This window comes from Erpetoichthys calabaricus, chromosome 12, assembly GCF_900747795.2.
Source record: "Erpetoichthys calabaricus chromosome 12, fErpCal1.3, whole genome shotgun sequence".
NCBI lineage: Eukaryota > Metazoa > Chordata > Cladistia > Polypteriformes > Polypteridae > Erpetoichthys > Erpetoichthys calabaricus.
In genome coordinates, this window is record NC_041405.2 from 39,480,801 (window position 1) to 39,502,093 (window position 21,293).

Consider the following 21,293-nt stretch of genomic DNA (forward strand, 5'->3'; position numbering starts at 1 on the left):
TTAAAGAATGTGTTCACGAGGCAGGGATGCTGCTGGTAAAGGCAGATGATTTTCTCAACAGCAGGTCCAGATGTGTTTATCCCGCTGCTTTTTGTTGCCTCAGCTCTCAAAAGGATCTTTAATGCCAACCTCCGTTAAAATCGCCAGGTTCTGTTTTTACCACAGAGATGGCTACAATGGAGGCTGTTTCTGTCTGAAAAACAATTGTAATTAGTTGTGTAGCACATACTTTTATTCATATTACACTTTACATATACAGTACAGTAGATTTCAACGACGGAGTGTGGGTCACTTAATACATACAATGCTCACCTTGGAGTGTCCCGTGTGTGTCTGTGAGACTGTGTTGGTGAGTGATCTGCACCGTGTCTCTCAGCCTCTCTGATGTGCTCTGGATTGATACCTTTGAATTTTTGGTGCAGCAGAGCAAATTCAACCTGATCTGCCACAGTGGCTTTGTTATTACCCTATTAAATGGTGGGACTCATAGATGTCAAATGGCAATGACAGTCAACTCATTCTCTCCTTTCCACCCGATGACCAGCAGGTCTCAACCCGCATCTCAAACTGCCTTGCTGATATCTCCTCTTGGATGACTTCCCACCACCTCAAGTTGAATCCCAGCAAGACTGAACTCTTGTATATCAGAGGCAACTCATCTCCGAATCTTGACCTTGCAATCTCTCTTGACAACTCGGTTATCGTCCCCTCAAAAACGGCAAGAAGTCTTGGTGTCACCCTAGACGAAGAATTGTCTTTCTCTCCACACATCAGCAACCTCTCCAGGTCCTGCAGATATCTCCTTTACAACATTAGGAGAATCCGCCCCTTTCTCACTACAGAGGCTACTCAGCTGCTCGTCCAGACCTTGGTCATCTCTAAGCTGGACTACTGCAACTCTCTGCTGTCTGGACTTTCACTAAAGGCAACACGACCACTTCAACTGATCCAGAATGCAGCTGCAAGACTCGTTTTTGATATTCCCAAATTCTCGCACACTACACCTCTGCTGCGGAACCTGCACTGGCTCCCTGTGGCTGCCCGCATCAGGTTCAAAACCCTAACACTTGCCTTTAAGGCCAAAACTGGAGCTGCACCACCTTACATATCAGCACTGGTCAAGCAGCGTGTCACTTCTCGCTGTCTCAGAACATCAAGCACTGCACGTCTCGAACCACCCTTGCTTAAAAGAAGAGGACGACATGCATCAAGACTCTTTGCAGTGTTGGCTCCTCAGTGGTGGAACGAACTTCCTCTTGCTGTACGAACAGCGGAGACCCTCACTGTCTTCAAACGTCGCCTGAAGACACACTTCTTTCAACAGCACTTGGACTAAAGTCCCCATACTTTTTTTTCTACCCTTTTTTTTCAAAAAAAAAAAAAAAAAATTTTGTACTAACTTACTATTTTCTTCTAGCAGGGTTTTATATACAACTTGGTCAGCGGTAACTTGTTTAATGACAGTAGATTTAATCCTAGCCTTAAAGACTGAAGAACAGTCGTAGACTACTAAGCACTGTTGTAAGTCGCTCTGGATAAGAGCGTCTGCTAAATGATGTAAATGTAAATGTAAATGTAAATAGAAGATTGATTGATGTAAATACGTGATATGTGTAAATACTTCTTTTTAATCGCGATTCTAAGCGGGGATGATTCCAGAACAGATCTCTTATGTGATCTTTCCACAAAATTATTTAGTTCAAATTAATTAATTTTGATGACTCTTTAACACTAGAATTACCAGAGCCTACGAAAAAACTCGTAGATCCGTCCCACCTTAAATTGCTTCACACTTCTCTGCTTCTCCATCAGCGTCTTTTGTCCTATAAATGTGTTGATAAGCAGCAAGCAGCCTACTATCACATCCCCCACTGCCGCACAGTTTTCTCAGCTCAAATCTGTTTACCTGCGTGTCAGTTGCTTGGAGTTTTATGGAGTGAGAAGTCAAGCAAAGTGACACCTTTTATAAATACTATATCGTTATTTGGAACACATGCATTTCGTGTGTGTTTCGTGTCTACAACGATCTATGTAAACACATTGTTAAAACAGAAACGTTTTTCATGTTTTAGTAGTAATTGACAAAATGTAGACATGAAGTTTATAATGTGCACTACGAGTAATATTTGAGAAGCAAACACCATAGTCAGTTGAGCCACAATCAACTGTGACAGTGTCTTTTCTTCATAGCAAACTCTTTACCTTTGTGCTCCACAAAATATTGTAAAGTATTAATAAATGAAATATCTCAATACTTGATGAAATAATAACACCTGTCGATTTTAGAATTTAATCTTCTATCTTAAATGTGCGTATCTATATTATGGCAAAGTACAGAGTTAAACCTTTATTATCCATCTACTCAATTTTAATTAAGTCAGAACAAAGAAAATATTTAAGGATAAATAACAAGGCTCATTTTCAATTTATGTTTTTTTTTTAAACTACAACATTAGGGCCATGGAACCCCAAACGTCGGGTTATTAAATGTGATCTCAAGAAAAGATGAGAGTTAATAATAATACTAATAACAGGAGCAATAATAATGATACAGTGTAAAAGGGAATATTCATTGAACAAACCGGGGCTCCAAGAGTGAGGCATCTTATTTTGTTAAACTATTGCTGTCATATAGTACATTCTTCCTGTCGGCGTTAGTTATATATATATATTTTTTTAGATATCAGACACTGGAAGCCGCTGACGAACCATTCTCTTCATTGCCAGTCTGTAGCAGCGAAAATGTAAAAGTAATACAGTTTTAACAGATGTAATTGAACTTGATCATGAGTTTGTGCAATGTTAATGCAAATGGCCAGGTGGTGTGACTAGAGAGGTGAGTGTCAAATGCTTCGAAGATTCGATACAATTTCTGACACAATTGATTCAAATATTTGGATGCTTTGTGAGGCTTCACTCCGCCCATCACTACTTTGAAGTCCAGAAGATGGCGAACCTTCCACCAGATAGACTCTGTATGGAGCCTCCATTTACACATGTTGGGATTAGATGTATTTGGGCCTTGGATTATATCAACACAACATACAAGAGGCAGTCATGCTGAGAGTAAAAAGTAGGCTGTCCTTTTCATCTGTCTAAGTGTCAGAGCCATTCATATCCAAGTCACTGAACCCTACATTCATCCAGTGTCATTAATGCCTTGAGGAGATTTCTTGCAATTTGACGTCCAGTGAAGCACATTCGTTCGGACAAAGGAACCAAGGAAATGGGAATTCCTTCCAATTGCGGAATGGCTGTACAGAAATTTCTTGCAGATCATGGTTGCACTTGGACATTCAATACTCCTCATTCATTTCATATGGGAGAGGATGACTGGCATCACACAGAGGATTTTAGATTCAATGTTTCACCAAATGGTTCACCTTAGAGGAAGCAGAGTTGGAGGAATCCGTGGGTGGGGGGCGGTGGTTTTATAGCCTGTCCATAACAGGGGCTGAGGTCGCCGAGGTAGTTAAAAAGCTCCGAGGTGGCAGGGCCCCTGGAGTGGACGAGGTTCACCCTGGGTTCCACAAGGCTCTGGATGTTGTGGGGCTGTCCTGGTTGACATGTCTTTGCAACATCGCATGGACATCGGGGGCAGTGCCTCTGGATTGGCAAACCGGGGGTGGTGGTTCCCCTTTTTAAGAAGGGTGACCAGAGGATGTGCTCCAACTATAGGGGGATCACACTACTCAGCCTCCCCGGTAAGGTCTATTTAGGGGTGCTGGAGAAGAGAGTTCGGTTGATGTTCAAATCTCGGATTCAAGAGGAACAATGTGGATTCCGTCCCGGCCGTGGAACACTGGACCAGCTCTACACCCTGGACAGGATCCTGGAGGGGGCATGGGAGTTTTCCCAACCAGTCCACATGTGTTTTGTGGATTTGGAGAAGGCATTCGACTGTGTCCCTTGAAGTATCCTGTGGGGTGTGCTCCAAGAGTACGGGGTACAAGGATCGTTGTTACCAGCCATCCAGTCCCTGTACAGGAGGAGCAGGAGCTTGGTCCGCACTGCCGGTAATAAGTCGGACTTGTTTCCTGTTAAGGTTGGACTCCGCCAGAGCTGCCCTTTGTCACCGATTCTGTTCATTAGTTATATGGACAGAATTTCTAGGTGCAGCCAAGGAGGGGAGAGAGTCTTGTTCGGTGACCTCAGAATCTCGTCTCTGCTATTTGCGGATGACGTGGTTCTGTTGGCTTCATCAGACAGTGACCTCCAGCTCTCACTGGAGTGGTTCGCAGCTGAGTGCGAAGCAGCAGGGATGACAGTCAGCACCTCTAAATCCGAGGCCATGGTTCTCAGCCGGAAAAGGGTGGAATGCTCTCTCCGGGTTGGGAGCACGGTACTGACTCAAGTGGAGGAGTTCAAGTATCTCGGGGTCTTGTTTATGAGTGAGGGAAGAATAGAGTGGGAGGTTGACAGACGGACCGGTGCGGCATCCGCAGTAATGCGGGCTCTGCAACGGTCCGTCGTGGTGAAGAGAGAGCGGAGCCAAAAGGCGAGGCTGTCGATTTACCAGTCGATCTACGTTCCTATCCTCAACTATGGCCACGAACTTTGGGTAGTGACCGAAAGAGCAAGATCGCGGATACAAGCGGCCGAAATGAGTTTTCTCAGCAGTGTGGCTGGACTTTCCCCTAGAGATAGGGTGAGGAGTTCAGTTATCTGGGAGAGACTCGGAGTAGAGTCGCTGCTCCTCCGCATTGAGAGGAGTCAGTTGAGGTGGTTCAGGCATCTGGTTAGGATGCCCCCTGGACGCCTCCCTGGGGGGGTGTTCCGGGCATGCCCCACTGGGAGAAGGCCACGGGGTAGACCCAGGACATTATACCCAGGGATTATATCTCCCGGCTGGCCCTGGAATGCCTCAGGGTTCTCCCAGAGGAGCTGGAGGAGGTGGCTGGGGAGAGGGAGGTCTGGGTTTCCCTGCTTAGGCTGTTGCCCCCACGACCCAACCTTCGGATAAGCGGTGGATAATGGATGGATGGATGGATGTTTCACCAAATGTGGTCTTCCAAGTTAGCACACGAGGTACTTACTACCTTTCTTGCTGAGGTCACTGAACAATAGACCACTGGTGTCAACTGACCCTTCAGATCCATTCATTGTCAAACCTGCCATGCTCCTTACCGAGAAGATGGGTCCTTTTCCTCTTCCAGGTGGGGAATGTGGAGAATCCAACCTGTACAAGCAGGAATGGCATAGAGTATAGAGCTTTACTAATAGCTTCTGAAATAGATGGCACGAGCAGTATTTATCCACTCTTCAGTTCCACAGGAATTGGCAACTTAACTGTCAAAATCTCATTTCATAGTGTGGTCCTTCTGCAGGACTCTGTGTAAGAGGAATGACTGGCCATTAGGAATTATAACTGAGGTGTACCCTAGCAAAGATGGCAGAGTCCACAAAGTGCAAGTCCAAGTCAATAAGTCAGATGGGCCCAAGATATTTCTCAGGCCTGAGGAGGAATAAACAAGATAGTGGTATCCTTAGGGATACCAGGCGGGGATTGTTTTGTCCTGATTAAGATTTGAAATAAGAAAAGATTAAGATTAATACCATCTAGTGGTGAACTTCAGCATTATTTCTGCTTAGGGAATAGCTTGTCTTTGGGCAATGACGTCATCAAGCTGAGCCTCAGAGAGTAGAAACAAATGGAGAGCACATGTTTGTCTCACTTCTGTTGCTTTAACACTAGAATCCCTAAAGCCTAAGAAAAAAGTCGTAATGCTGTGTCACCTTAAATTCCTTCGCACCTCTTCATCAGTGTCCTTGTTTTGCAAATGTGTCAATCAGCACAAACAGGAAGCAGCCTGCTATCCCATCCCCCATCAATGCAGCTGAAGTTCTCCCAGCTCTGTTTATCTGGGTGTGAGGTGCCTGGAATTGTATAGGGTAAATAATACTGTATATTGTTATTTGGGCCATTCATTCTTAAGTTCAAATGACTCTAATACAATCCAAGTTTTGAAACTCCACATGAAGTTATCCAGCTGGGCAAAATGTATAATATGGTTATTTGCGTTTGTCTTGTACTTGAATATTGTGCATGCATTTAAAATGTGTCTGAAACAAACTTGTGGTCTTACCTGAGTAAAAAATATATAAAGCTTTTAAAAACTGTTATAATATTTAGTAAAAAACATGCAAAGTAAATATTTTATTGCCATGACAATGTCAGCTGCATGAAATTTGATTTAAGGATGCTCATACAAATAAAAGATCAACACAGATAAGAAGACAACATCCATCCATCCATCCATTTTCCAACCCGCTGAATCCGAGCACAGGGTCACGGGGGTCTGCTGGAGCCAATCCCAGCCAACACAGGGCACAAGGCAGGAACCAATCCCGGGCAGGGGTGCCAACCCACCGCAGAAGAAGACAACAATAATTACTATTCCCCAATAATGCAAATGCAACCAATATAACAAAAACACACCTACATTTTCAAAAGATTAGTGTATATAAATAGTGCAGAATTATTTAAATAACAGCAAGTAAGTAGTTCAGTTCTATTGAACGCCTTTTCTAAATACAGACACACATGAACAACTTTAGGATTTTTCAACTGAAACATTAATGTCATTATCTGAGTGTTATTAATGTGTAGTGACTGAAATTAAGGTTACTGTTCTGTTTACTTATTTTTTATTTTTACCTTCTATGTTTAGGATAGGATGGTAGATACTGTAGTTCACTGAAGTTGAAGGCAAGCCTGTTGTTCTTCAGTTACTTGCACAGAAAACAGAAATATTAATTTGTGTGATGGAACATGCATTAATAAACTGACTACTTTCGAATGCAGGTATGTATTATATTTCCATTTCTTAAAGCAATGGTTTGCAAAAATGACATAAAGGGCCCTGCTAACATGTGAATTTCTTGGACTCGAACATTAGCCCAGTGGCCTCATTTTGCCACTGTACAGTGCCTTGCAACCACTCTCAGTGTTGTTTATCTGTCACTGTTTACTCTTATACTTCTGCAGTATATGTTTGTATGTTTTTCACATGTATAGCTGATGTTCCTAAGTACAGTGATGTACGGTACTTGGTTTTCCACTACATTTTCAGAATATTTCCAAAAAAAATTCCAGGGAACATCACCATAACTGAAGTCAGTTATTCAAATTAATTCTGGGTAACAATTCAAAGAATCATAAGAGGTGCTCAAATACACATGTGTCTTAACCGGCATTTTTCAATAGATTACCACAATGTAATTCATATTTAAACTGTTGTTTTTCGAACAAGGTAAATAGAACAAAAAAAAAAAAGTTAAAGCAGTCCTGTTGGATGTTGGACTTTTTAGATGATGGTTTGGAAGAGCCAGTTGTTTATGAGGGCTACATCTGCAAGAGATGCCAGCTGATCCAGCACCTCGAGCTCACAGTCGCTGAACTGAAGGAGGAGTTGGCTGACCTGCATTGTAATAGAGAATTGGGGGGACTTGGCCCAGGTGTCCTTTAGAGGAGATAGTGTGCACTCCCAAGGTGGTGTGGGAGGAGATTCCAGACCAGACAGGTAGAAATAGGTGGGTCACATTCACAAGGCATAAGGTAAAGGATTCAAAATGTCCGGGGACATCAACCCCAGAATTAGAAGTGTCAAATCGTTATCATGTCCTTGCGGAGCTGGACAGTGTCTCTGATAATTCTGAGGTAAACAGGGATGAGGATCCCCAACGGGCCACCTCAAAACCAGTTCCCAAAAAGAGAGAGGTAGTAATAGTTGGGGACTCAATCATTAGGGATATTGAACAGCAGGTGTGCTCCAGAGAGAGAGAGTCTTGCATGGTGTGTTGCCTTCCAGGAGCACAAGTGGGAGTCCTCCCTGGAAGGGTGGATAGGCTCTTGGTCAGAGTGGGGGTGGATCCAGTTGTCACTGTCCTTGTTGGAACAAATGACATATATAAGGGTAGTCTGTCCGTTCTGTCATCCAAATTCAAAGAGTTAGGTGCCAAGCTGAGGAGCAGAACTGACAAGGTAGTCTTCTCCGAAGTTCTGCATGTGCCATGCGCCAGTCCAGGTAAGACTGAGGAGATTAGAAAGCTTAACACGTGGCTCAAATCTTGGTGCAGGTAGAAGGTTATAGGTTTATGGGGCACTGGGACTCCTTTTGGAACAGATGGGACTTGTTCCGCCGTGACGGGTTACATCTGAACTGGAGGGGGCACCAATGTATTGGGGAGGCGTAAGTGTAGGGCTAGTCGAGGACTGTTTAAACTAGGGAATTGGGGGGCAGGGAGTTTAGGACAGGCCAGGATTAGATCTATACATGGAGGAACAAACAATGGTGTAGAAATAAAAAGGCATAGTAATGTAAATTCTAACCAAACATTTAAATGTAGAAGGAGTAACACATTAAAATAGCTTGCCTTAATGCTAGAAGTATCAAAAATAAGGTAAGTGAGTTGGAGTTGTATGTCGCAGAACATAATTATGATATTATAGCAATAACAGAAACCTGGCTAAATAACAAAGATGGGGATGAGTGTAACAGAGGGATATACATTTTTAGGAAGGATAGACAGAACAGAAAAGGAGGTGGGGTTGCTGTTTATGCCAAGCAGAATTTAAATGTAAGTCCTCTTTAGTTGGATGATGAGCCCCATCTTTGTGAGGACATGTGTCTTCGCCTGGAAAATGTTAGGGAAAGAGGTCTTATTTTGGGAGTGTGTTATAGACCTCCTAATTCAGACAGTAATTTCAACACACATCTTTTTAGTATATCAAAAAGGCAAGTTTACAGGGAGATATTATAGTCATGGGGGGACTTTAATTATCCAAATATTAACTGGGATAACCTTGCAGATGGAGGAGCACAAGAGCAGAAGTTTTTAGAAGTAATCAGTGACTGTATTTTAACACAGCATGTTAAAGCACCAATACAGGGTGAAGCTTGTCTGGATTTAGTATTTTGTAATAATTAAGATAGAATTGAGGGTGTAGAAGTGATTGAACCACTGGGGTCAAGTGACCATAATATAATACAATTCTCAGTATTTTGTAAGAATGCAGATGTAAAGATTAAAATTGTTAATTTGAACTTTGGTAGGGTAATTTTTGACCAGATGCGACAAAGTCTAAGGAGGATAGACTGAGATAAGCTTTTAAGTGTGGAGACAGTCGAGGAGCAGTGGAACAGGTTTAAAAATGTTTTACATGTAATGCAGGACAGATACATACCTATATTTGGAATTAATAGGTTATTAAAAAAAACTCCACAGTGGATTAATAAAAATTTAAAAAAGAAGTTGCAAAGGAAAAAAACTGCATTATAAGGCATATAAGACTAATGACTGCAAAGTGAATCGTAGAGCGTATGAGAACATGAGGGCAACCATTAAGAAGGATATCAGGAAGGCTAAAAGACAGTTGGAGAGGAATACTGCAAATAAGGTGAAAGGAGACCCTAAGAGATTCTTTCAGTATTTTAGTAGCAAAAGAACAGTCAAGGAGGAGGTGAAATGCATCAGAAATAGTAAAGGGGAATTAAAAGATACATACAATGAAATAGTGGATGCCCTAAACTTACATTTTTCTGAGGTGTTCACAAGTGAGCAAGTGGATAACCTCCCAGAGGTAAACGTGACTACTAAGGAGGTACTGAGGGATTTGGAAATTGTAGAGGGGAGAAGTGCTGCTCAGATTAAATAAGATGAACTCAAACAAATCACCAGGATCAGATAATATTTACCCTCAAGTTCTTAAGGAGGCTAGCGGGTACATATACTGTATAAATCCTTGACACATATTTTTAGGAAGTCATTGCGCACTGGAGAGGACTGAAGGACTGGAAAATGTCAAATATCATCCCATTATATAAAAAGGGTGACAGGGCAGATCCAAGCAACTATAGGACAGTAAGCTTAACATGCATCACAGGAAAATTAATGGAAGGAATTATTAAGGATAAGATTGAGCAACACCTGGCAAGGACAGGAGTTATTAGGAACAGGGAGGTCGTGTTTTAATAACATGCTGGAATTCAATGAGAAGGCAACAAAAGGATACAATCAAAGTGAAGCATATGATATTATTTATCTGGACTTTCAGAAAGCATTTGATAAGGTGCCACATGAGAGGTTGGGCATCAAATTAAAAGAAGTGGGGGTTCAGGGTGATGTTTTTAGGTGGGTGCAGAATTGGCTCAGACACAGGAAGCAGAGGGTGATGGTGCGAGGAACTTCATTAGAATTGGCCGATGTTAAGAGTGGTGTTCCACAAGGGTCAGTGCTAGGGCCACTGCTATTTTTAATAAATATAAATATTTAGGATAGGAATATAAGTAACAAGCTGGCTAAGTTTGCAGATGATACCAAAATAGGTGAATTAGCAGATAATTTGGAATCCGTTATATCATTACAGAAGGACTTGGATTAGCATACAGGCTTGGGCAGATTTGTGGCAGATGAAATCTAATGTCAGTAAATGTAAAGTATTACACATAGGAAGTAAAAATGTTAGGTTTGAATACACAACGGGCGGTTGGAAAATCGAGAGTACACCTTATGAGAAGGATTTAGGAGTCATAGTGGACTCTAAGCTGTCAACTTCCCGACAGTGTTCAGAAGCCATTAAGAAGGCTAACAGAATGTTAGGTTATATAGCACGATGTGTGGAGTTCAAGTTCAAGGTGGTTATGCTCAACCTTTATAATGTTTTGGTGAGGCCTCATCTTGAGTACTGTGTGCAGTTTTGGTCTCCAGGCTACAAAAAGGACATAGCAGCATTAGAAAAGGTCCAGAGAAGAGCGACTAGGCTGATTCCAGGGCTACAGGGGTTGAATTATGAGGAAAAGATTAAAAGAGCTGAGCCTATACAGTTTAAGCAAAAGAAGATTAAGAGGGGACATGATTGGAAGTGTTTAAAAATATGAAGGGAATCAGTACAGGGGGATCGAGACTGTTATTTTAAAAATGAGTTCATCAAGAACACGGGGGGACATAGTTGGGAACTTGTTAAGGATAAAATTCGCACAAACATTAGGAAGTTTTTCTTTACACAAAGAACGATAGACACTTGGAATAAGCTACCAAGTAGTGTGGTAGACAGTAGAGGGTTAGGGGACTTTCACAACTCGACTTGATGTTTTTTTTTGGAAGACTGGCGATCTTCGTTGGGCTGAATGGCCTGTTCTCGGATAGAGTGTTCTAATGTTCTAATATCAGAATTAGTGAAATTCTGGACAACCTACAGTATATATTATGGAATTTGCTGTGAAAATTAATATCAAAATTATTTATTATGTCCTTTTCTACTTAGGCTCATACTTAGTACGTTAAAAATAGTGTTAAAGAGTAAAAACAAACAATTAAAATATAGTTAAAACCACCACACTGAAAAAATCCAAAGACAGTGATTGATATTATAGTGACATGGTGATTCATCCAATTTTATCCTTGCATAGAATGGTTAGGAAACATTTGGATAAAGCCAGATATATTTGTTAGAAGAGTACATTTGTTTTGTGCCTGTTCTTGATCTTCATCTTAAGTACCAGCTGTAGCATATGCAATACAAAAGTCAATTTATAAAGTGTAAATCCATTCTTTATTGCTAATATATCAGCAATAAAATATTACTAAAACTTCAGTAGCCAACAATTAAATCAGGAATTGCCAAGAAAACAATCATTGAAGGAATAAATTGCAACATCAAAATTTAAACCAAAAAAGGAACATGTACTGTTGTTAAGAATGCAAAAACATTCAGTCTTATAACCTCTAGTGAAGCAAAAAACACTTTGAAGGACAAGTCAACTGAATCAATATTAGTTCATTTTCAAACTGAGAGTGGGACAAAGAAAATGCTGATAATTTGACAGATTTCATTACCAGACGGTGAGATGAGACCTGGTGATAAAAGCCCCATGGACACCGTGAGGCAGTAAGCGGGAATTTTCTTGTATTTGAACACCAAGAGAACGTTTTGGAGGTCGCCCAGGTCTTGAGCTGCAGGGAGAGAAGAGAAAAGTAACATTGAGAAGCGTTAAACAGAGTGTGCATAAACGAGGAAACTTGTATATAAGTATAGATAAGCTGAAGCACATGTTGTTCTGATTGTATATTTGATAAATCTGGCAAAAATAGCATTATCGGATTTATTTGATTACTTTTCTTGATTATTAACATTTTAAAATAGTAAAATCAGTGTTCTTTGGCAGACATTTCATAAAACATATTAAATAAAATATTTTTGTACTTTATAGTTATTGCAACTAATATATTTTACAAGTTATTGGAGTAATTTTTTAAAGCAAATAGCTGATTTGTTCTAAACTTACACTTAAGTAGCACATTATTTGTATTCCAATTTACACTGAACTCTTTATGTTGCAAATAGTATAAATTTATTTTAGTTATCTATATAATAGAAACAGTGCAATCTTCACACATTTATGTTCACTTATCCGTTATTTTAAAATTTCTAAGCTACGTACATGCAATAGTAGTTTTTTGTACATAGGATGCATAGTTTTGCATAGTTTACATGGATAATGGAAGATCCTGTATAAGACTTTGATATAACTATTATGTAACTGTATAATCTTAGATAGTAAAACATTGTTTGGCTAGACATATCAGTATCAGTGTTAATTTTGACAATACATTTTGATTTAGTTTTAGTCACAGTCTTCTGATTAAATTGCATTTTAGTTTTAGTCACATATTAGTTATTTAATTTTTGTTAGTTTTAGTCTAGTTTTTAATTGACAAAAGTAATTAATTTCAGTTGAGAAAAAGTAAATCAGTTTTAGTTTACTAAAATCCATCCATTATCCAACCCGCTATATCCTAACTACAGGGTCACGGGGGTCTTCTGGAGCCAATCCCAGCCAACACAGGGAATAAGGCAGTAAACAAACCCTGGGCAGGGCGCCAGCCCACCGCAGTAGTTTAGTAAAAGTAAAAGAAAATTAGGGTAAACAATCAAAGTCAGATAGATATTTTATTTCACATATGAATATGCACAGAATATAGAGACAAACCACATGTAGTGATTATTGAACATGAAATGACATGTAGGTGTAGAAAGGGATTTACTCCAAAAGATCTTGTTACAGATAATGGCAGGTCTTGTGCCTCATGTATAACGCCGTGCGTACTGTAGAATTCATACTAAAACATGGTGTATAGGACAAAAAAATTCAGAGGGATGAACCGTGATGTACGGCCAAGTTCTACACACGTCCCCTTTACAAATCCCAATGAATGTAAAATTTAATGCACGTGCATGTGCCTACAGCCCCACCCTGATTCCACCCAGAATTTCACATATTGTAATATGCAAATCAATATAAATATCACCTTCTGTTCAGTGTTTGGTTAAAAACAACGGAAAGAGTCCTATGAAAAAAAGAAGAATTTCAGTGAATGCAAAGTGGAGGCAAGGAAAATCATACTATTTGTTGGTGGCATAAGAAACAAATGCATGGCGGAGACACTCAGAAGTTCAAGTTTAGAAAGTCACACAGTGCCCGAAAGAAAAAAGTGGTCAGATATCACAGTCGACGTGAAAAGGTGAGCTGCAGTTTATTCTGTTTCAGACAATATTACAAAACTGACACCCGTGTGATGGTTAGACAGTGATGATGCTGTGCCAAGTACGTCTTCGTGTGCTGGCTGTACACACACCTCTGCCTTAGAACCACTGGGAGACCATCTGCTGTGTGTTGACGGACCTGTTTCTGGAATCACAAAATGCAATAGTGGATGCTGTAAGAGAAGTGGCCAATGAACTAAGGATTTATAAGGGCTATACTATTTGACACTGAACTCAAATTAAATGAATTGGTACTGTAAATACTGCATCTGATTGCCATTTTTATACATTCAGCTAATTACATTCAAATAAAGTTGTAACACGTGTCTGATCTGGCTGATCATTTGGTGGGTCAGTGTCAGGTTCATCATAGCACATCTGTTCAGTTTCTGTGCACTACCAGAGTAGCAACATTAATATGGAAATGCTTTCTATTTACATAAGTAAATTCATTCTCTAAAGGGTGCCTTTTTATAAGTAGCGACAGCACCGAGCGCCACAACGGACCAATTCTCTGATCTTAACTTTGAGGTGATTCTCTGTCCTTAAAAGGACTGCTTGCCTTTTGCCGCACTATTTGGAAAAAGCACCTGCGACTGTGCGAAAGTGCAGTTTTTATAGACTTTCCAAGTATATATGATGTAATGTCAGCTTATTCTTTTGGTGATTTCATCCCTGGCTGATGTAACTTTTCTGACGTCGTTGCAATAGCAATATGCATGCAGTTGACCGCTCTGATTACATATGAAAAACAGACGTGCTGCTGCGAATTGCGCTTTTATGTTTTACCAGTTTCAACTACAGTGTAAAGAAATCTTACTTATCTGAATGACAAGTGGATAATATACCATCCTATAAAGCAGGCACAGCATGATGATTTGTGAAATACCTGATCAGTCAGCAAGTTCACATTGAAAAGCTGCTGTGGCTAAAAACCCAAAAGTTTACATAACCTGTAAATGAGCAGGTAGAGCACAATTCCTCAAAGTCTGCCTTTGTAAAGCCAGCACGCAGTTCATCACACAGCTCCAAGTGGATAGCTGTTGGAAATCGAAATCTACTTAGAAGCCAGTCGTCATCATCTGTAAATACACGCTCTCTTCTAATTCTTCCATTTGCATTGTCTTCTAACAACGCTAAAGCAGCCATGGTAGTTTGAATAGTTTGGCCATTCCGTGCACCATTATATTGTTACGGAATCATTACAATCAAGTGAATTAAATTTGTACATGATATGCAGTTAATTCCATTGTACTTGGTAGAAACAGGCATCATATATGTGAATCTAAAAAGAAAAGTAGACCACAGAAACAGTAGCACTGTTATGATGCCGAGTGCAGCCAGTTTGCAAAAGCAACCAGAAAAGTGCGTACACTAGGGGGGACCCTGCTGTGAAAATGTGTGTGGGCTTTACGCCAAGTTAAGTTTTTCTACATCTTGTGAAGTGAGCGAGGAAGGAACGGGGTATACACAACATTTTTGGCATACACACTTTTTATACATGAGGCCCCCAGGTCCATCATCACATGTATTTCTGGCCCTCAACAACACCTTAGTCACACTGCATATAAGATTTGACCAAAAAATCTATATAAGTGCTTTTACTAAGTTCTTCACATTTTTAGATGTTATGCTAATAAACATTAGGATGCCCTCAAAAACCAAATAAATAACACATATTTAGTATTTGCATATTCGTATTCAGCAGTGAAGCAATGCTGTTTTGTTGTACTGTACATTAACATATAGTTTTAATTGGGAGATGCACTTCAAGCACTGAAATCCTAATACATTTTATGTTAGTATTAACAAACGGAACAGCTCAAATTCATCAATGATGGTGACAAGCCAAATAGCCACTTCAATTTAAACTTGCCTCGATTTTTAAATTGCTAAGACTGATGTTGTCACTGCCACTGTGCCCGTTTTGTGTAAGTGAATGAGTGCAAGGTAGTTTCACCCGCCACCCTGAACTGTATCAACCAGTTACAAAATGGATGGATTGTGAAGCGTCCATTCCTTTATCGGGGACTGTGTAGGACACAGTATCAAAAGCAATTAATCCTTGTCATTTCATCTGCTGTAACAAATGCGACACTACAAGCTAAACAATTACAACTCACATCTGAGGTTCTCTCAAAGCTGCACAAATCTGTTTTTCTTAAGTAACTCATAAAGAGATAAAACTGGCAATAACAAAGCTAGTAGTCCTGTGTCTGGTCGTTGGCTTTTTTTTTCCCATTAGTATGCAACGTTTTTCCCCCCCAGTCACACCACGCCCTGAAATTCTGGAACGCACAGGATTGCCAGACATGACTTCTACTGTTTTTCTTTATGATGTGTTGAAATGGTGTTGTATATTTGCGGTCAGACAAGAGTGCAGTACCGACCTTACTATCGATGTGACATCCCAACTAGCAGCACACCTAAAATAAACTGGCATACTTAAGTATTAGTATTAGTAGGGTGAACAAGAGGTATTGGAATCAGGTAAGTCGCCACCTAGATAACATTACATACCCTGGTATGAATATCAGGATGGCGCGCCTCTAAACGCCTCTTCAGGTTTGTGGTGTTCTTTCCTGTGAGCTTCATTCTTCATCGCTTACACTAGGCTTTATTATCGTCAGTGTTGTAATTGAAGTTGGTCCATATGTCTGACTGCTTTCTTTGACCAAAAATCACATTGGTCAGTAGTAATATAAGACAGAAACTGTCAAAGGGGTGATTAATGACCTTAAGCCCTGCCACAAAATATGATTTATGAAATATGATTTATGTAAAACATGCTGTATTAAAATTATGCATTATGAAATATCACTTATGAAAATATGAATTATGAAATATGAGCCATTAAGTATACCCCACTCCAAAATATGGTTTATGAAATGTACCCCCCGCCCTGAAGTTTACAACCTCACAAACCCCTCCACCCCCCCCTCCGAACTATCAGTAATGATAATTATACCATCCATGACACAGGGACTTCATTTTATAAACACTAGATTCAAAACTATTAATATTAAGAAAATATAGAATTATAGCAGCCTTAATAAAATATACACTTATCTTGCTTGTAGTACAAACCCAGGCAAGTGTGTATCCTTTTAAAATTCAAAGCGAAAATAAAAATATACATTTCCCTTGCTTGTAAGTCTGTTTCTCTTTAAAAATCAAAGCAAATAATAATAATAATAATAATAATAAGAGCCTAAGTAAAATAATCATTCCCGTCAAATAGACCTCCTTTACTGTTTGTGTGTATTAATTTTAGGACACTACTAAAGTATTCAAGCAACACAAAGCCGATGTGGCTTCAGATGAAGGAATATGGCCATGGAAGTGTGTTTATCTTTTTTAAATTCAAAGCAAATATACATTTCACTTGCCTGCAAGAGTATCTTTTTAAAATTCAAAGCAAATAGGAGCCTAATTAAAGATTTTAAAATATGGACCAAGGTACATAAGACTTTATCACTAAGTAAGCAGCAAATGACCACCAATTTGAAATGGGGAAAAACTGTGGCTTTATCATTAAACAATCAACTGTTAAAATACATACAGTCACAATAAGGGAATCCTTAGCGCTAAGCCTGCAGTTGGTAAAACACAGGAAACCTAATTAAACAGGCAGCTGTTCAAACAATTACAGGGACAATTAACTTTTTTTTTTGTTTGTTTGAAATGAGATTGGAAAATACGTGTCCACTGCATTTTAAAATCATACGATTAAAATAATCTTCTAAATAATGTTCTAATGATCAGGCAAATCACCCCCCCACCCCACCCCAAATATTAAACTTAATTTGATTATATCAAAATCCATCCATTCCATCTTCCAACCCGCTGAATCCAAACAAAGGGTCACGGGGGTCTGCTGGAGGCCAATCCCAGCCAACACAGGGCACAAGGCAGGACAACAATCCCGGGCAGGGTGCCAACCCACCGCAGGACACACACAAACACACCCACACACCAAGCACACACCTAGGGCCAATTTAGAATCGCCCAATCCACCTAACCTGCATGTCTTTGGACTGTGGGAGGAAACGGAGCGCCCGGAGGAAAACCCACGCAGACACGGGGGAGAACATGCAAACTCCCACGCAGGGAGGACCTGGGAAGCGAACCCAGGTCTCCTAACTACGAGGCAGCAGCACTACCACTGCGCCACCGTGCCACCCTATATCAAAATACACGTATTAAACTAAGAGATCGTAAGTGTTCATTTAAAGAAAGCTTAACACATTTTTGAAAAAATGCTCTGTTTACATTCAGCGGATTCGAAGACAAACAAAAAATAATGTAAGCAAAGTAATTAAAATAACACCTACTAACAAATATCGGTTGCCTTTTAATCTAATTTGATTATATCAAAATACATGTATTAAACTAAAAAATTTTAAGTGCTCGTTTACAATCAGCGGATTTGAAAAATCATAAGACCCAGCTCTTATTTTACGTATTAAGCCGTGTTTGTTTATCCTTTAAATATCCGAAGGAGTTTCTTGTTAAAGTTAGCAAAAGCCTTAATATCATTTTGAACAAAGCCCACAGCTCTTTGTGCCCCTTATTAAAAAATGTTGTCATACCGTCCGAATAAAGAACCCAGCTCTTTGCAAGCTTAATTTAACCACAAGGTTGAATTTTAGCCATGTTAATTGGGTAAATGTTAAAAAAGACTTTGTTTTACATTCAGGGTTCTGTATGGCCCCTAAGACATTCAGCTGGTTTGAAAACAAATTTATTAGATTATAATTACTACTTCCTACTTAAAAATATAGGTTGCCTTTAAAACTAATTTGAATGTATCTCACTTTTCTATCAAAATAGATGATCAACTTTAAAAGATCGTAAGAAAAGTTATTAAAATACAAATTTTACAAATCTAAGAAATTTTTTCACACATAAAATGTCTGATTACGATCCGCCCCTAATCACTTGATGCCTGTACCTCATGTTCGCTTTGATCTCTCAGTCAAACAAAGAGAGTCAAAATAAAACGAGACCCCCTGAAGATTTCTAAACCCAAACTCAAGAGGATATTCCTTCTACTCACCAGTGCATCATTGCTACTCAAGAATTGATTATTTCTTTGTAGATAACAATTTCTTGCCTACAATTAAATCTTGCAAGTACGATGCTATTGTTATTTCTGACACTGCACATTTGATCTTGGAGCTAAAATCATTATGCCCCACATACTCATCTCACAGATGGCATCTTAGCCCACTATTATTAGCAGATGAGAACTGTACAGAATTTATATCAAAACAAATCAGTTTATTTCTAGAAACAAATTCATCCTCAGAGGTCTCTGTAGGAATACTGTGGGAAACCCTGAAGGCTTCTTAAGAGGACAGATTATCTCATATCTTTCCCACAGAAATAAATTGGAAACCAAGAAGGTATCAGAGCTAATCAACAAAATTACTAGAATAGATCAAGAACATGCCAGGTGTCCAAGTGAGGCACTTCATTGGAAAAGGCAGGCTCTGCATTCAGAACTCAGCCTCTTGACAACTAAAGAAACAGAACAACTCATTTTTTAAATCAAGACATCATTATTATGAACACAGAGAAAAAAGCTAATAAGATCTTAGCTCAAAAAATCCACAAGCATGAAGTTCGTAGTGCAATCTCAGCAATCACCAACACAAATGGAGACAAAACCATTGACCATAAAAATATGTAGCAGTGCTACTTAAAAACTGCATCTCCCAGCAGTCCCTGCTGGGGCTGCTGGGGTCAAAGGTAGCCACAGGCAGATAAAAGGAGGGCAGAGGGCAAAGAGGAAAAAAAGTTTGTTTTTGGTTTGTATTGTTGCTATTATTTGTCGTCTCTCCTGCTATTATTTGAACTGTGATCATTTTTGTCTTGGACTGTATTCGTTTGTTGGGGACTGGATTGTCTGTCTACTTGTTCACTGAGAGCTGTATTGGATTATTGGATTTTTCGGAACAGTGGAGCGCTCCCGAATCAACCATCAACCTCATCAGTAAATACCGGTAGGACTGTATTTTCCCTTCTCCATTGCAATTTACAGATTCGCTGGACATAACTTGGTCACTATTCATCTTTCAACCTGTTTCTTATATATGGACTTGGCTGTGTGGTGTTTGTGTTTATTTTGTGTATGTGTAATATCGCCGAAGGGGTCAGGGGTGGTATTACTGTTTTCATTTCTCAATTCATGTCATTATATTTATAATTGTTTGTCATTCCCAGTGTGTTTATTTGTCTCTGTGGTGAGAGTGTGTGGGTTGATCCAAGGCTGGGGACGTTCCTGGGATCTCTGCTTTAAAAATAAATAAATCACCGTCTTCGTTGGCGGTGTGAATCTTAGCGGCTCCTGACCGCTACAGATTTTGGCGAGCCGGGTAGGAGCCAGGTTAATTACGTTCCCTTCTGACCGACTTTACATACACATCCGACAGAAGCATGTCTGTTGTAAGCGCAGTGCAGGGCGAGGAGCTTGAGCTGAGTGGACCGCTGGTGGACGTGCGTCCGCAGCCTAGGCCACGTCACGTTACGGTCAGAGCCCCGGAGGAAGAATTGAGCCTGCTGGATTCCCTGTGTGTCTCCAGTCCGGAGCAGCCCGAGACGGATGAGGGACGGCTTCTGCATGACCTGACGTTGCGCCTTGAACAGCTAGAGACGCGGGTGGATCACATCGCCGGCAGTTTTCTCAACCGAGATGAAACCATCCACGAGCTCATCGATGCCACGGCCGCCCGAGTTTCCGGTGAGGCGGTTGTGAGGGTGCAGCGTCTGGAGCAGTCCTTCGCGAAGTGTGTGCAGCACCTGGAAGCCAATATGAGGGAGGAGATCAGGAGGCAGGTGCAGGATAGCTGGCGTGCCGTCACGCAGCCACTGGGGCAGTCGACTCCTTTAGCGGGAGTGGGGATCAACTGGGGACAGTCGTCCTTGTCCGTTGCGATGCCGCGGATGGAGTTCCCTAAGCTGGCCCCTCAGTGTACACCCACGGGCATTGTCGACTTTGTGGAGGAGGTCGACTTGTTCGTGGAACTGCATCCTCTGAGTGGAGCCGAGCTGCGGGGATTCCTGAACACGGCACTCAGCGGGCCGGCGCGCTCTTGGTGGTTTGCTGAGCGGCACAAGTGTAACACCTGGGCGAAGTTTCGCGCTGCCTTCCTGAAAGCATTCCTCTCAGATGAATACCAGGTGCTGTTGGAAGAAAAGCTCCGGACCTTTGTACAGAAGCCATCGCAGAGTCTCAGGGACTTTGTCTTTGAGTTCCCGTGCGTTGTGCCTTAAGTGGCGATCTGACATGCGTGAGGAAGAGATATTGCGACGTGTCCTTGACGCTTGTGACCCTCGGGTGGCGGCTACTTTGAGGGGGGTCGTGAAGTCGGTAGATGAGTTGGTGAAGTTGGGGTCCCGAGTGGAAAAGGACTGGGCGGCTATCGGGATTAGTGGGTCTCGAAAGGGTCCCACGTCTCGGGATGTCCCCTGTCCCAAACCACGAGGGAAAGCCTCAGTGGATCCCCGTGCCGATCTCACCCTGGTGCAAGCCACCTTGCCCCTCTTAGTGCTGCCCGTACAAGTGCGAGGTGTCACTGGAGAGGCGGTCGTAGATACAGGGAGCACTTATACCCTTATGAAATTACAGCTTGTGGGAAAAGCTTAAAGTGCCTCATGAGCAATTAAGGGGAAGTGCAAAAGTAAAATTCTTTCTTGCGGATGGAAGGGCGCACGGGGCCAGGGGCAGGGTTCCTATGAGGCT

General features: G+C 40.9%; 1 protein-coding gene across 1 annotated transcript in view; it reads right to left on the minus strand.

Annotated features, from left to right (window-relative positions):
* The window catches only part of LOC114662095 (dachshund homolog 2-like), an 819,124-nt gene that overhangs the window by 491,119 nt on the left and 306,712 nt on the right, over positions 1-21,293 (minus strand). Inside the window, 2 exon segments of the mRNA XM_051934388.1 lie at positions 11,839-11,875; positions 11,877-11,955. Of these exon segments, the coding sequence (XP_051790348.1) occupies positions 11,839-11,875; positions 11,877-11,955 (116 nt within the window).